At 45.2% G+C, this 15,324-nt stretch overlaps 2 protein-coding genes across 2 annotated transcripts in view; both read left to right on the plus strand.

Annotated features, from left to right (window-relative positions):
- The window catches only part of LOC119388225 (cullin-4A-like), a 34,630-nt gene extending 34,255 nt beyond the window's left edge, over nt 1-375 (plus strand). Inside the window, 1 exon segment of the mRNA XM_049413870.1 lies at nt 174-375. Coding sequence (XP_049269827.1) covers nt 174-269 — 96 coding nt within the window. The 3' untranslated portion in view covers nt 270-375.
- Nucleotides 376-4,337: 3,962 nt separating this feature from the next.
- The window catches only part of LOC125757756 (integrator complex subunit 6-like), a 45,578-nt gene continuing 34,591 nt past the window's right edge, over nt 4,338-15,324 (plus strand). The window contains 7 exon segments of the mRNA XM_049413872.1: nt 4,338-4,596; nt 4,679-4,756; nt 4,829-5,068; nt 5,486-5,663; nt 5,838-6,100; nt 11,106-11,219; nt 11,221-11,571. Coding sequence (XP_049269829.1) covers nt 4,480-4,596; nt 4,679-4,756; nt 4,829-5,068; nt 5,486-5,663; nt 5,838-6,100; nt 11,106-11,219; nt 11,221-11,571 — 1,341 coding nt within the window. The 5' untranslated portion in view covers nt 4,338-4,479.

Below are 15,324 nucleotides of genomic sequence, written 5' to 3' on the forward strand. Positions count from 1 at the left end.
ATAGCTGCGCAATGCTGTAGCCACTAGTGGCCTTACACCCATCGCTACTAGGAATTTAGTAATAGTAATGCTTTTCCTCTCCTTGTTTTTGTTTGATGTAATGGCATTACGCTGTGACATAGTACCTGTTTGTGTTGACTTTTACCACAATTTGCGGATTCGGTCCACTGCAGCCCACAGACCTGAAGAAGAGGATTGAGAGTCTGATAGACCGAGACTACCTGGAAAGGGACAAGGACAACCCAAACCAGTATCACTACGTGGCCTGAAGACTCGCCACCACAACCCCTGTAATATAGACCGTTCTCTTTGTTTGATAAGTGTCACTTGCATGGCACATCTGCAAACTTGTCAAATAAAAGCTGTACTAGCTGATTGTGCTACTTTGACTACTTGATTGCCAAAATTGAAAGTGCAGGCAGACATGGGGACTCCCATGTGTTAAGGCATGCTGCAAGATTGGTTTGCACTAAGGTTGTACAGTGAAGGCTTTTCCAGTTGCACCTCGTATCTGTGCAGCTAGTAAAGGCTGGCAGAGTTACACTGGTGTGAAAGACTATTTTGCTAATATACTAGTCGATTTATACTGTCACCCCAAAAGTTGTCACAGATAAGTTTAACAAGAAATGTACAAGAAATTACAAGAAATACAGCATATGCTTCAGGTGGCAATGCTTTCAGCCAAAGGTTAGGCTAACAATAGCACTTATGAGCGCACACACATTTGCAAACTATCAAGTACGGGGAATAATGCAAACTAAAAAGTATCATTATGCAATGTACACATTACTCAGTTCCATGCACAGGGCAGCTTGTTAACATACACAGAGCATGCACGCTTGTTAGGAAACAAAGCTGCTTGTTTGTTCTGTTTTTTATTGTCGCCTTGTGAATTGATGGGGTGAACCTCATCTCATTTATGAATGTCGTGTCTAGGAAGCCAGCCCTTTTTGAAACGGCGCAAATGCTTGTTAAAAGTTTCAACCTTGCCATTGTGTTTGCTTGAAGCAAAGTAAAGATAATGTTGAAAGGTTTTTTGTTGCTGCTGCAGCCTTGTGCTGGCACAAACACAGCCTGTCGCTATTTGTTGCCATTTGTGAAAAGGTGGGCAGTGCAGTTATATGCTAATTTGAAAGGCTAGGTAATGCTAGCCACTATTCCAGTGACAGTGAGGAAATTGAAAATGGAAGTTTTCTGGCATTCGGAAAAACCAGGCAGGTTTGATAAGCATACAGAAAAAATAATCTTGCAGTGTCAACATGTTAGAAAATGGCAACATTGTTATGTTGAAGAGTGAGGGAAAAAATTCATTACTATGTCTAGCAAAGGAAAGATCACATATAGACGTTGCATTTTTTATAATTCTTCCTCTCCTTCGTATTGACATACTATACTCGACACGATTCGAAGCGGCAAACATAAAGCCCATGTGATTGAAGCGTTCGGGTGGGAAGCAGCCCAGCACACAAAGTTCATCTCTCTCCCTATACAAGACCGTGCTGTATTGTGGGCATTCGTTCGTTCATCTGCTAACATTTTTATTCTCCCACCAAAAAAGACACGAAGAAAGACATTCTCACTGCAAGTCAGAGTTTTGTCATCTACAAATTGGCAGTCTAACAATAGTTCACGGTGATTGAGGAGTGTGCAGTGCTTACGAGGCAACAACAGCTGCAAATGCTACACACACCAGCAACTGAACTACTAGTACTTGTTATATAGGCATGTGCCAAGAGAACGGACGTAGGTGAACATCAAGGGCTGTGTTTTGCTTATATCAAAGAAAATTAAGATGTTCAAAAGTACTACTGAGATGAAGTGTTTGCTGTTCTTATTCCCCCAGTGCCAAAGGCTCACACCCCCTAAGGTGGATTGGCCAAGACTTGGATGGAATCGGGTGTCATTTAGTTTCAACTAGAGAACAAAAAGAAAAATTAATGGAAGAGTTAAAATTGAGTATGATCAATTTAGAAATCTCTTAGAAGCTGTTATAAATTGTTCAATGGCAAAGGCATTGCAATGGCCCAGTGAGGTGCCTCTAAGGGAAATGATATACGAAATTAGTTCATTCCATATTGTCTGCATTTTAGTTTTTAAATGTTTCTCGCATAATGATATCGGCGACAGGTGAAGAAATTGTGTATGGTCTCATTCCCACAGAAGGGGCCAAGCCAGCCCTGCATTGATAAATGTTTAAAGAAGGTATACAACATCACAAATGTGTCATTGTTACATTGATTAGAAATTTCTGCCTTTTTTTCCCAGTTTTCTGTTGCAAGGCCAGTTAGCCTATTACTCATTAATCTTTTCATTTTCCTGCTCCCACCCAACTCAATTCCAATTATGTTTCTCCATCGCATTAGTACATGATGTCTAAAAAGCACACTGTGAAAGCTATCTTTGAATAGCTTGGCAATGCCATGGACACCTGTAACATTTTGGCAGTATTGCGGCCGCATGAAAGCAGGCAAAAAGGTTAAGCATTCACAGAGCTTAACAGTAACACGGTGCAAGGCTGGACAACACGAGCAAATGTATCAATTAGTGAGAAAGAAAAGGAGAATTGAAATACAAGTCCGTGATCTACTTTGTTGTCACAGAAATGTGAAATATAGATAAGTAAATGTCTGCAGTGTTTAACTGCAGGGCGGTGCAAAGTTAAACATAAGCAAACATTACATAAAAAGATAATCTAGATATAAGGCCATGATTATACAGAAATATAAGGGAGTTACGGTAATTATCAGCATATCAGACATGCTGGGCTTTCATTACTTCTGGAAGGCACAGTGGTAATTTATATAGGTGTCTATAGGTGTTGAGGAGGGCTATGGTAGCCGTAGGGTTCCAAATATTGTTTTGGGGAGCCTAGGAGGAAGCAGTGTCCACCTATCCCAGGGTGGAGTGGCACTCTCATCACTATGGTCAATCTCTCCACCAGGACATTGGAATAGGGGTGTCTGCACAGCAGCTGCAAAATTTTTTTGAACAGGGAACAATTTCCTTGCTAAATTATTAATTCTGTTCTTTTTGTCCACATTTCCGATTAGTGTTTCCTGTCAAATTTCACTTGCCTGATAACTCGCCCAATTTATGCTAAACCCTCATGACAGATGAGCCATTCATAAAGCAAAACTAACAAAACGAAGCCATAGATGGAGGAGCAATAAACAGTTTGAACTCAACTGCACTGGTGTCAGCGTAATGCGCTACATTGAAGCATAAGCTTGGGGTCAGTGATTTCACCATTCAAATGACCATCTTGAATGAGCTTTGCTGCATTTGACACTGGGCAAATTCTACAGTTCTAGAAAGCAGAGCTTCGATTGACACCCCCCCCCCCCCCCCAAACTTTTTACAAAAATCGGTAACTTATAAAAAGACTACAAAAAGCTTGCATATCTGCCACACCGCCATCTCGGCTCGGAAACTCAAGCGTTAAAGTGGACAGATTTGACATGCGAATTTTAAGTTATGCTTTCCAAATGCACGCGCGAACTGTGCATTTGATAATTAACATACATCTAACTGGTTGGCTAGCTGATGTACCCTTACCCTTGAACGAAAGCGTATCTTCGACGATTAAAGCTGACGACAAACCGGAATACGAAAATTGTTTACGGCGTCAATGAGGAGGAAGTTCACATTTATTTTGATTGGAGAAGCAAGAAATGCGTTCAGAAACGAGCTTTTCACCATCACCATATCTGGACACACGGCTGGTCATGCCTAGTCCATGCTAATGTTACGACTGAAGTGTGCTAATAGATTTCGATTCGCTCGCTACAACCGCGAAGAACTTGTATAGATGCGCGTTCGCTGGCTAAAGTGAGAAATGGTTGCTCGTCGACTAAGCACTTTATCCTGGCAACAGGCTTGACATGTTCGCAAAATGTTTCCGCCCATTTCCGTGCGCTGTCGACTTGTCTGCTCCGCTCGCAGGCGGGCGCACACTCCGGTGTGCGGCTATGCACGTTCAGTAGTCTTCACGCCACTGACTGGAAAGGCTGGACAACGCTTCCTATAATATATATATATATCGGAGGCGTTCGGCTGGAACGCTTTTGCAAACTCTCGGTGCGCACCAGCCATCGTGCCCGTGGTCACGCTCTCCGGTGGTCGTGGCTAAAATGGCTAAAATGGGATACGGGATGGCTAGTGGTGGCGTGCGGTAGCATTTTCTGAGATCTAAAGTAGAAACATACTGAGCGGTTGCTAATAATTAACGTATCTTCTTTTTTGGCGAGAAATACTTCGCAAGCAATACTACTTGCGAATACAGGCAGTTGCTTTTTAAAGTAAATAAAAATGAGGTCACGTGGCCTAGTCCCTGGCGTTGGCCCGGCCGACGCCACCAGTAAAGTTTGTACCGCGGAGCGGGCCGGTCGCTTTGTCGGCGGCGTCTGCTATTCGAGGGATCCTCGGCGTCCCTTTTCCGCCAGCCGACTGCCCGAGGTAAGGCTCGGGGCGGCCACCAGCATGACCATCATTGTGTTCCTGGTGGACACGAGCGCTTCGATGAACCAGCGCACTTACTTGGGCGCCCGGCTGTCCGTGCTGGACGTCGCGAAGGACGCGGTCGAGCGCTTCATCAAGGTAAGGAAGACCGCGCGCCGTCGCGATCGGACGCACGCTCACCGCCGCCGCGCCCTGGTTTTCTCTTTACGGATACCTCCAGATTCGCCAGCGGGACTCGGCCAGTCGTGGCGATCGCTACATGCTGCTCACTTTCGAGGAACCACCGGCCAACATCAAGGTAAGTAGAAAATCGCCGACCGCGAGCGTACGCCACTGCGCTGCCCGATGAATCCCCGATGCACCTCTGCAGGCTGGCTGGAAGGAGAACCACGCGACGTTCATGGCCGAGCTGAAGAACCTGCAAGCTTCTGGACTGACGACATTGGGTCCGGCTCTTAAGAACGCTTTCGATTTGCTGAACATAAACCGCATGCAGACGGGCATTGACACGTACGGCCAGGGCCGATGCCCCTTCTACCTTGAACCGTCCGTGCTTGTGGTCATCACAGACGGCAACCGACTCACCTCTTCCGCCGGTGTCCACGAAGAAGTGAGTTCACGTTGCGTGTCGTTGCGGACACCTGCATGGCGGCAAACCGGATCGTTGTAGTCTCATACCGACAGCCATCCTCGGGTCGCTGCATCTAGTTGCCCCTTATGCTGCAGCGGTGCCCAACGTGTGGGTCTTTGAGCGTTACATTCCAGCCTTGTTTCTTCAGACCCAAGAAACAATTGTCAAGTCGTTTGACAAGATTAACTCGTTCTGTCATAGCTCCCGCTCAATGCCCAGATATTGTCGACTCATTCGTGCTACAAATATTAGATTTAACCGTAATTGCAGGTTACTAGAAAATAAGCGCAAGTTTTCTTATTCATAATTTTTTACTATGATGTACGTGTTAGTCAAAACCTTTTATGGGCGTGTAATTGTCAAGCAGTATGTCAGTTTGTTCCTTATAATTTGCAGCTGACACTACCAATGCACTCGGCTGTCCCTGGGTCTGAGCTGACAAAGGAACCGTTTCGCTGGGACCAACGCATGTTTGCACTTGTGTTAAGAATGGCTGGGACACAAGCACCCTCACAGGATGTGCCACTGACATCTGACGCATCACCCATTGATGACATGTGTGAAGTAACGGGAGGTTAGTGCTGGTCACTTGCAGTTCTTTGGATTCACCATGTGATTCGTCTAGCAAAGTCCTTTTTTTCGCGGCGAGATGGGCTTCAAATATGTGCTATAGTAGTGGCCTGCCACACCAAAACACGGCGTACCCTGGCAACTTTCATTTCACTTTTGTGGTGGTTCTCTTGCACAGGTCGCTCCTTCTGCGTGAGTTCGCATCGGCTCTTAGTGCAGAGTTTGGAAGCCCTGGTGGCCAAGGTGCAGGGAGGTGTGGTCATCAACTTTGAGCGTGCTGCCGAGGATGTCTGGGAGCCCAGCTGGCAGAGTTGTCGTCGACTCATCTACGTGCAACGCTCAGCCCAGAAGGGCTACTCAGTGGGCCACTGGCCTCTTCCGGAGGCCTTTTGGCCAGACTTGAACTCGCCTTCACTTCCTCCACGCAGTGCGCACCCTCAGGTCAGTTCAGTGAAAGCAATATTAGAGAAAAAGCATCATACTGTCATTTTATTCTGCAATTATCTTTGGGGAAAAGGCATATTATTCCTATTTAATCTGCTTGCATATATATAATATGTAGGGAGGTTTAATGGGGATAACGGTCATCTACCCATTTATAGCACACTTTTTTAAGAAAGGATGAATTGCAAAGAAAACACTGACACACACATGTGCTGCTTGCAAGAAATTTATTCTTTGAGGTCCTGTCATAACTTATAGCATCACATAACCTGACAACACCAGTGCATAGCAGTCAGAAGCCATTAAAAGTTAACACTCTTTTAAAAAATACATTGTGACGCCCAGAAAAATTATTATTATTTTTTTTTTGCTAGCTCAATAGATGGCATGCTTGCATCCCATCTATTGAGCTGGCAAAAAAACGAATTTGAGCATCTAAAATTGAGGTATATGCTGCTAGCAAAGGTACCCTTGACTACTACTTTAATTATTGTAGAGAATTTTCATAAAAAGTTGAGGTGCATGCTGCTAGCAAGAGGTCATCTTGTGCTGCAGATACATTCTCACTCTGTCAGATGGGATATTTGCGGGCATTGTTTTTATTATACAAGAGTAGGTGAAAAAAGTTTGGGATGTTTCACTCTGTGAACGTGGGTGACGCGCTATTGAATTGGTGCTACCCTTGTGCATTGCCTGTAGAATGCTTCTTTACATCAACCGGAATGGCTTTGACACATTTCATTACGGCGATTTGACAAATGGGGCATTTATGTTTGCACATAATAAAAGGCGTTGACCCGCTACCCCTTGATCCCAGCATTGAGAAATCGTGTGCAGGGTCATCGAGTGTGATGTGTTTGTGTTTGCTTGTGCAGCCAGATGCTGTGGTAGTTAATGTGATTAGAACCAGTGTTTTCTGCGCCTACTCGCATTGTCGCTCTTGGCTCACACTCCGTTGCTTTATCTTTCTCCTTCCCCGCTTTGCCTCTAGGTGGCACTACTTTTGGGGACATGCTCCTCAAAAGCAATTTGACAAGTGAAGCATTTACGCGTGCGCATAAAAGTGCACATAAGTCTGCAGAAAAGTCTGAGTACCTACATTGCAGACATAGTCAATTCTTAACACCACCCTTAATTAGCACAGTATGCTTGCCCCAAGAAATGATTCATGTAGTCCTGGTCCCCCATAAATAGTGGTTTTTGTAGAATGGTGGGCCACTGTATGTACTGGTTCCTTCGAGTATATTCCGCATTGCCTACTAGTTCGACTTGGAAAAAGCACTGCCACTAATGAAGTGCATGAATTGCATCGTTTCTTACTTATGAATATGTAATGGTTGTAAAACTTACTGACAGAAAACCAGATATAGTGGAGGATAATTAATATCTACTCTCATTTTTCAAGTCACGGCATTGAAGAAGTTCTGTTCTGAAAACACTAATAGCATGTTTCCAGTTACAAGCACAAGGATAGCCATCGCTCTCACTGGCTCTGAAGGTACAACTAGAATATTATTTTCAGAGAATTTTCATTGATGGGGAACATCAGATGTGCTACTGGAAAATTCTTTTTCATCAGAATGGTTTGCAGACTGTCAGATTCTCTGTATAGTCCGTGTTTGACAGTTAGTTGGCTAAATGCACGCACAGAAACAGTCTTTTCCAACTTAAGATGTGAGAGGATTCAAGCGTGACAGTTATCATCGGAACATTGTATACTGAGTAGAAACGGTGAACAAGTGAAATTTATGGGGCAGGCGGCTGGTTTATGTGGAATTCACAATGACAGCAAGCAACAAGCTTAGTGTCACTGCCAGTTTGTGCAAGTACTGTTGAAAGTATCAATGCTGCTCAATCAGATGAAATGGGCAACCTAGTGTGCAAAGAGCCCCTGATAACATTTAGTATTAGTGGATGTGCTCCAAATGTCATCTTAGGCAGTTACTTTGCCACTTTTTGCAGACAGCTATTAACCTAAGTCATATTCAAAGTTTTACATACTAAACGGTAAAGAAGGCAAATCTGAGGAGGCAGCATAGAACAGCATAACTCGCAGTAGGGCAGGCTATGTTGTTGCCTATCAAGTATGTAACGAGTGATACAATGGGAAGCTGTGCGATGGAGTGAGGTCTACTCGGTGCTGTTAAGCAGGCCTGCTTATGCATCGAAGGCAAGTGTTAAGTGCAAGTGTTGTCTCAGTTGGTGTCGTCAGGCTTGGCAAGATAAGGTTTTACAAATTAGTTTAGTGAAGTAAAACTACTATGTCATGACCCAAATTAAGTAGCCCTATTGCCGAGGATGGCAGAGAGATGAGTGATCAAATTAGAAATCTGCGTGCATAAAATGGAATCGGCTCACACAGGACAGAGCAGATCATCGGGAGAGGCCTTTGTCCTGCAGTGGACATAAAATAAGCTAATGATAATGACTTCCTAAAGCAAGAAATTTATTCTTTATTTATACAGGTCTTCCAAGGAGGTTAGTTTGTCCGCTGCAATGGTACAGTGGTTACGGTGCTCAGCTGCTGAGCTGAACAACACTGGTTTGATCCCTGCCACGGCGGTTGCATTTCAACGGATTGTGGTGTCAGTGTGTGTTAAAGAATTTCGGGTGGTCAGAATTTCCGGAGCCCTCTGATACAACGTGCCTCATTCTCATATTGAGCTTTTGGCACGTAAAACCCCAGAAATTACTGTTATTATTATTAAATGCGAAGCTTTTTTTAACGAACCTCAGGCACTTTGGCCATTTCTATCTACATATCTATCTAGCCGCCTACGTCTGGGCACTCTCCTGATCGTCTCCATAACTTGTAATATACCAACATTGGCATAGTAGGGGATCAGTGTATGACGAACACGATTCACTGGTCATAACGTGAATAACTCAAAACACCTGTCGTGTATGTCATGAAATCCTTTCCCTCAGTCATGTGTGGCACATACCTACATACCACAGTTCATGTTATGCGGGTATGTGCCACAGGTGATTCACAGTCTCAATCAACACATTAATGGCGAACATACACATTGAAACGCAAGGCAAGTGAGGGAGCTGAAGACAGAACACTCCCGGAAGACACTCAACTGCCATCCACTCGTCCACGTGGTCCACCAGAATGATGCAGTGTTCTCTTAATTTCATATGAGGCCGGGTGATGGCTTCATGCTGACCGAGGATGACACCACATTGATTGAGAGCTCCTTTGTGACACGCAAAGAAGCCGCCGCTAAGTGCCTTGACGGCATACGGCTATACTACAGCAATGCGGACATCGACCACCATATCGCACTTTGCCTCGACGCTGCAGACCATGTGTCATGTCATCCCACATGCGATAACATAACTGGCTATAAGAACGAGCAGGTACACACGGATGCCCTGACCAAGGAGGCCAACATGAATGCAAGCGAACATGGGTAGCCTGCCGGCCTTTACCTGAGCATCGGCATGCCGTACATGACCACGGCCAACATCGACATAAGTGACAGCCTCGTTAATGGAAACATGGGCACCTTATGGTACATCAAGCGTGACGAACACGGCAACCTCTTACGACTGTTGCTTGAATTTCCAACGTCCACAGTAGGCATTGTCGTCCCAGACAGGACGAAGCACATCACTACTGCACACCCTCAACAGAATTGAAATGAGTGCCCGTGGGACTGCGAACCACCACAACCATGACATACGGCAGAAAAATATCTCTTGTAAGAGGGCACAGTTTTCCCTCATGCAAGCGAACGTCATAACTATATATGTCACAAAGGGCCACATACACCCAGGTAGTCTGCATGCGATATGCACCATCCACTGAAGTTGGTCTACGTAGCACTTTCCAGGGCTACCAGCCTCGATGGCCTATACCTCACCAACGCAAAAGGTGACTTCAGTATCTGACATGTTGCCGGCTCTATCGACAGTCTGTCGACGACATGACCCGGCTAGTAAACAGGCCTCTAGACATTGTCTAAGACTTTGTCTAAGACATTGTCTACCACCTTCATTCGGTGCAACAACCACAACAATCACCCCACGCTCGCCGCTCTCAACATAGTTTGTGCAGTGCACAACCTTGAAAAAGACGCTCTGCTCACAGAAACTGGCGTGTTCGCTTTTTCTGAAACCTGGAGCGATGAGCCCACTGCAATCACTGGATTCCAATGTGTCGTCCACTGCAAGCGCCTTCATTGCAGGTGCAGCGGCGTGGGCACATATAAGAACACGGCGATGCGCAACTTCAACGCAGGCCACATCCCACTTCGCCTGCCGCCAGGCACCGAACACACACAGACAAACAGCGGAATCGGCGAGGTCTGTGTTGCGCACATCAATTGTAATAACAAAGACATTCCGCTCGCAGCCATCTACCTGAGAACTCTCAAGAACCCCATCCATGCATGCACACGGGTTCGTGAAATGTGCGTGCGTTCTCCATCATAACTGGCGAGTATAAGCACTACATATCGGCTTACCGCATCTGGTGTTGGTAATACCTATGTTGCTGTTGGCATCGTTACGCAACCGTAAACAACTGGTTATATAACACATGTGCAACTCTTCAACATATGTGCGTGCATATACCATTTGTGCCTATTTTTAGCGTCATTTCATAACGTCTCGCTCAATGTAAAAAATCACGCCACAGTCACCTTCCCGCTGCATGCATCACATTACATCGATTCCCATGGTACGTGGGATCTGCCAAATTTTTATTATAAAGGAGGTCAGTTACCACTTGATTTGCCTTCGTATCAAAAATTGGATTCAAGTGTGCAGTGGTAACCAGTGTCAAGGTGCATTTGTGTTTGAATGCACTCAAAGAGAAGCTGTCTTCATAGACAATGTGTCAGCTTGCCTTACTAAAATGAATTGAAGTGCATTATTGATTATGCTTTCTTTTGTCCTTGTCACGTCACATTGATTATTCTGCCATTATCTGTGCTTCTTCCTCCTTATTTGTAGTGCTGGTTTCAGCCTGATGCTAGTCTCTCTTACTCAGGTGCGTGTAAGCGGTTCACCAAGCGAACCCCTTCTGCTGGACAACTTACCATTTGACAAGTACGAGCTGGAGCCGTCACCGTTGACCCAGGCCATCCTGGGGCGCAAGCAGCCTACAGGTGGCGTTTGCCGTCTCGGTGGCCGGAGCGGCGCCTCAGAGGGGTGGCAGTGCCTTTGGCTACCTCAAGGCTAGCTCAAGCCTGGCATGCGTAAACCTGTTTGTGCTTCCGTACAATTACACTGTGCTGCTGCCACTGCTGGACGAGCTGTTTCGTGTGCATCGGTGCAAGCCACCGCGTGAGTGGAAGTTGCAGTTTGATGCTTACCTCAAGGGCATGCCACTGTACTATGCTGGGCCGCTGAAGCGTGCTCTGCAGCGTATGGGCGCACCCAACCTGGTGCCAGACTCGATGGAGAATTGCCTCAGTTACACCGTGCTCAACTACCTCAAGCGCCTTAAAAACCAGGTGAGCAGCTTTCGGGTGGGAAACACAAAGTAGATTTTTTATTGGTACTTATTTATTTGCATCTATCTAGAATTTTCGCCCACGGACAATGCTGTTTTTTTTGCTCACAACCAGTGACACCGACACCGGAATTTCTGCGAAACGAGCTCTTTAACGTTATCGCATTAATACTCTCACTTGCTCAAAATGAAGATAAACAAAATTGCCTTGGCTCTGTCCATCTACAGGGCACTCTCATTTCTTTAACCCTTTGAGGATTGAATTTTTCCGCGAAAGGCAGTCCAAAAGTGTGTAATTTCTTTATTGCTGAAATAAATTCTTCTGACAATTCTATTTAAGAAAGAAAATTGTCTGAATTTTTTTTGCCTTACCGTAACATGACAATAAAATAATTTTTGTTGTTACGTACACATGGTTTATTCGTAGTAACATCAAGCAGAATCCTAAAAAAGCACTTATACAATTTTTTATAAATAAAAGTTATGCATTGTATTAAACATAGCTCACAGACATACAAAAATAAGCGCACCAGAGTACTTTTCCGGTAAAAAATGTTCGTGCTCCCCAAAACAGATAACGCAACCACGGCGGCGTCGTTTGTGTAAATTAGTGCCACACAGAAACAGATGTAATCACGCCCCGGGGAGCAATAAACAAGAGAGTCACAAGTGGTCACCCTTTGAGAGATTAGAAACCAGGCAGCCATCAGCTTTTGCGGGCGTGAGAAGCGATAACCACCCGAAGGACGAAACTGAAACCAGCCGTACTGCATGCACACATTTTGATGCGCAAGTGAAAGCTGCCGCGCCACTTTGGAAAGCAAAAAGAAAAAACAAACACGGAGAGACATTGGCGCATGAAAAAAAATATCCACGTATTCCCGAAGCATGGCAGCACATGCCAAGCAAGAGAAATGATCGAAAAAAGCGCACGTTTTAAACGTACAGACTATGTCGTACATGTATGACGAAAACCCTTTGGTGCCTGTTAGGTGATGCCATACATTTACGATGAAAACTCTCAGAGGGTTAAAAGGGCCTTGCAGCTATTTTTCAACATAAAAAGCCTTGCTGATGAGTAGCCAAGGCTTCTGTGAGCACATGAGCCAACTATTATTGCACTGCATGCAGCAGGAAATTCGCAATTTCGTTTCAAAGATAGCTAGAAAATCGCTCACTCTCCTCTCAGCAAACTACTTGAAGGGACTGAATACATAGACAAAGGGAAGGACACAGCCATTGGCTGATTTCACAATTTGAAGAACATCCTCAGTAATGTTTACTATATTGGCTCAATTCAAAGCACCCCCTTTTTTTTTTTCACGATCGTGGTGCTTAATGTGATGGGGGGTGCTTAGATTTTTAAAATTTTAAACGACTAGGCTTGCAGCACACAGGAAAGGACACGAACGAAGAAAGTGAAGACATGACGGTGCGCCTACTTCCAACAGACTGTTTAAGAGCTAACGAAATACAGTAGACTCCCGTTAAGACGAACTCGAAGGGACCGCGGTCATCTGTTCGTCTTATCAGGGGTTTGGCTTATCAGAAGTGCACCCAAAAAGAGATGCTAACATGCCAAGTGCATCCAGATATGTTACTTGAAAACACTGAATGGAGTATACTTACAATGGGGGCAGAAAGACAAGAAAAAGCATTTATTTGGCTCATCTAGATAAAAACTACAAGCAGAGTATTTACATGAATCGTACAAGCACCTGATTTTGCGGGTCCAAAAATAAAAATTTCATGAAGATACTGCTACCACATTTTAATGATAAAACTGGAGCACGCTCCTATGTTGACGATTACAAGAAAGAGAGAGAGAAGCACAATTTTCCTTCAAATAACGTAAATTTATTGTCCTGGCATTTCCTTTTCTTCTGTGAGCCTGTTTTGCCGGCTCTAAGATCGCTTCTGGATACGTCTCGGTGGCGTGCTGTTGCCTTGACAAAGTCATGATACGCTGAGTTGCTTAAGAAAGCCTGCAAGGTTTTCTTCGAGGTCCGGATATTTTCTCGTTTTCGGCCCGTAGTAACTTTTCCTGATCGACGTGCAGCTGAAGATATCCCATTGCGCTACTCACGGTCACAAGCCCCGCGCACACGAAAAAGACACGACGCAGCTATATTCAGTGTACAAAATAGCTAGAACATGTTTACCTTAGCGCAACGACGACGAGGACACAGAGAAGAGGAGACAAACCACAGCGCTGACTCGCAACTGAATATTTTATTAGAAAACAAGAACGAAAAAGGGGCACTTCAACCCTCACACCCATGTGACACACAAAAGCAATGAAACGGCAGGTCAGCTGACATCCTGAAGAATAAAGAGCCTCACGCAGACCACGTGTACTCTCCAACACCAGAGAAGTTAAGATATCGTGCTATCTAGAAACCTAACCTCGCTATCATGTAGGGCAATAGAAGGCACACTAATGCACTGTTCTCCCCTTTTTCTGATATTATAAGCTTCAATAATTTCTCGTGTAGTTTGATCTCAGTGTGTCGATAGCACTTCAGCCTCATGAAAGATGGGTGCGCAATGGCACTGCGCAACATGCTGGGACACATGCGACTAACCATTTCCTTGCAACGAACGCCTCTGTTCCATCAACCTAACGTTAATGCATCTACTCGTTTGGCCTATGTATACATGACCACATGAAAACGGCAAAAGGTACACGATACCCTTCCTACACTGTACAAAAGGTGTCACATGTTTGACCCCGCAGCCATCTTTAACGACTCCTGACACACGGTTCTTAAGTTTTCGTTCAACAATCCCACAAACCTTATTTAACTTATTAGGCAAACTAAGGTAAACATGTTCAAGTATTATCACCAACTGGCCCAGCTATCAGTTCTTGTACAAAATAGCCTTCCCTTGACGTGCACTTCCATAATTAAAATGGCTCATCACCATTTGCACTTCACTGGAAACATACAACGTGCACACGTCCTACGCGAACCAACGCGAACTGACCACAAAAATGTGCTCGGCCGCCATTGTATGATGGCAATGACAATGCACCTGATCCTTCTGACGGGAGTGCGCCACAAACGTGGTTTCAGTTTCGTACTCGATTGTAATGCACAGACAATTTTTGTTCCTGTCGCTTTTTCTTTATTTTTTTTCCCTTCACTCCCCTTGCGTTTGCCCCTCTAACCGCGGCGGAGGGGCCGAGGGGCCCCAAGCTCTTAAGTCCATTCGATTCGCCCTGCACTATCTGAACTGTTCATGGTGGTGACGTCAGAGTGCTGTCGTCGTGCAGGGAACGTTTCAGAAAGTGCAGCAGCAACGAGATGCCGAAACGAATACGAGAGTGCAGATGTCGTGCAAGCCCTCTGCTACGGTCGGCTGCCTCGCGAATTGTGGAGGTTGTGATTCGTAAAAGTCGCCGCCGCTTACGCTGCCTGGCATTTCAAACTACCAGAAAACATTCAGTGACGTATTTGTTGGGCGCCGTTAAAATAGCCACGAATGCAGTCGGCTGCGTCGTCTGCTGTGGTTACAGCCATCTTGTGCTGCACGGACTCGGCACTAGGTCCGTTCGATTCACCTGCACCAATCGGAACCGGTTAACGGCGGTGCACGAGAAGTTCAGAATTGTTCAGAAGGAGTTCAGTGGTGCGGGCACGGTGCTTCACTAGAAACGAATGACGAGGTGCTGACATGGTGCAGACCTTATTTTTGTTCGCTTAATTTACGTCGTCCACGTAACGTCGACAGGTGGCAAACCGCACATGGA

Source organism: Rhipicephalus sanguineus, chromosome 3, assembly GCF_013339695.2.
Source record: "Rhipicephalus sanguineus isolate Rsan-2018 chromosome 3, BIME_Rsan_1.4, whole genome shotgun sequence".
NCBI lineage: Eukaryota > Metazoa > Arthropoda > Arachnida > Ixodida > Ixodidae > Rhipicephalus > Rhipicephalus sanguineus.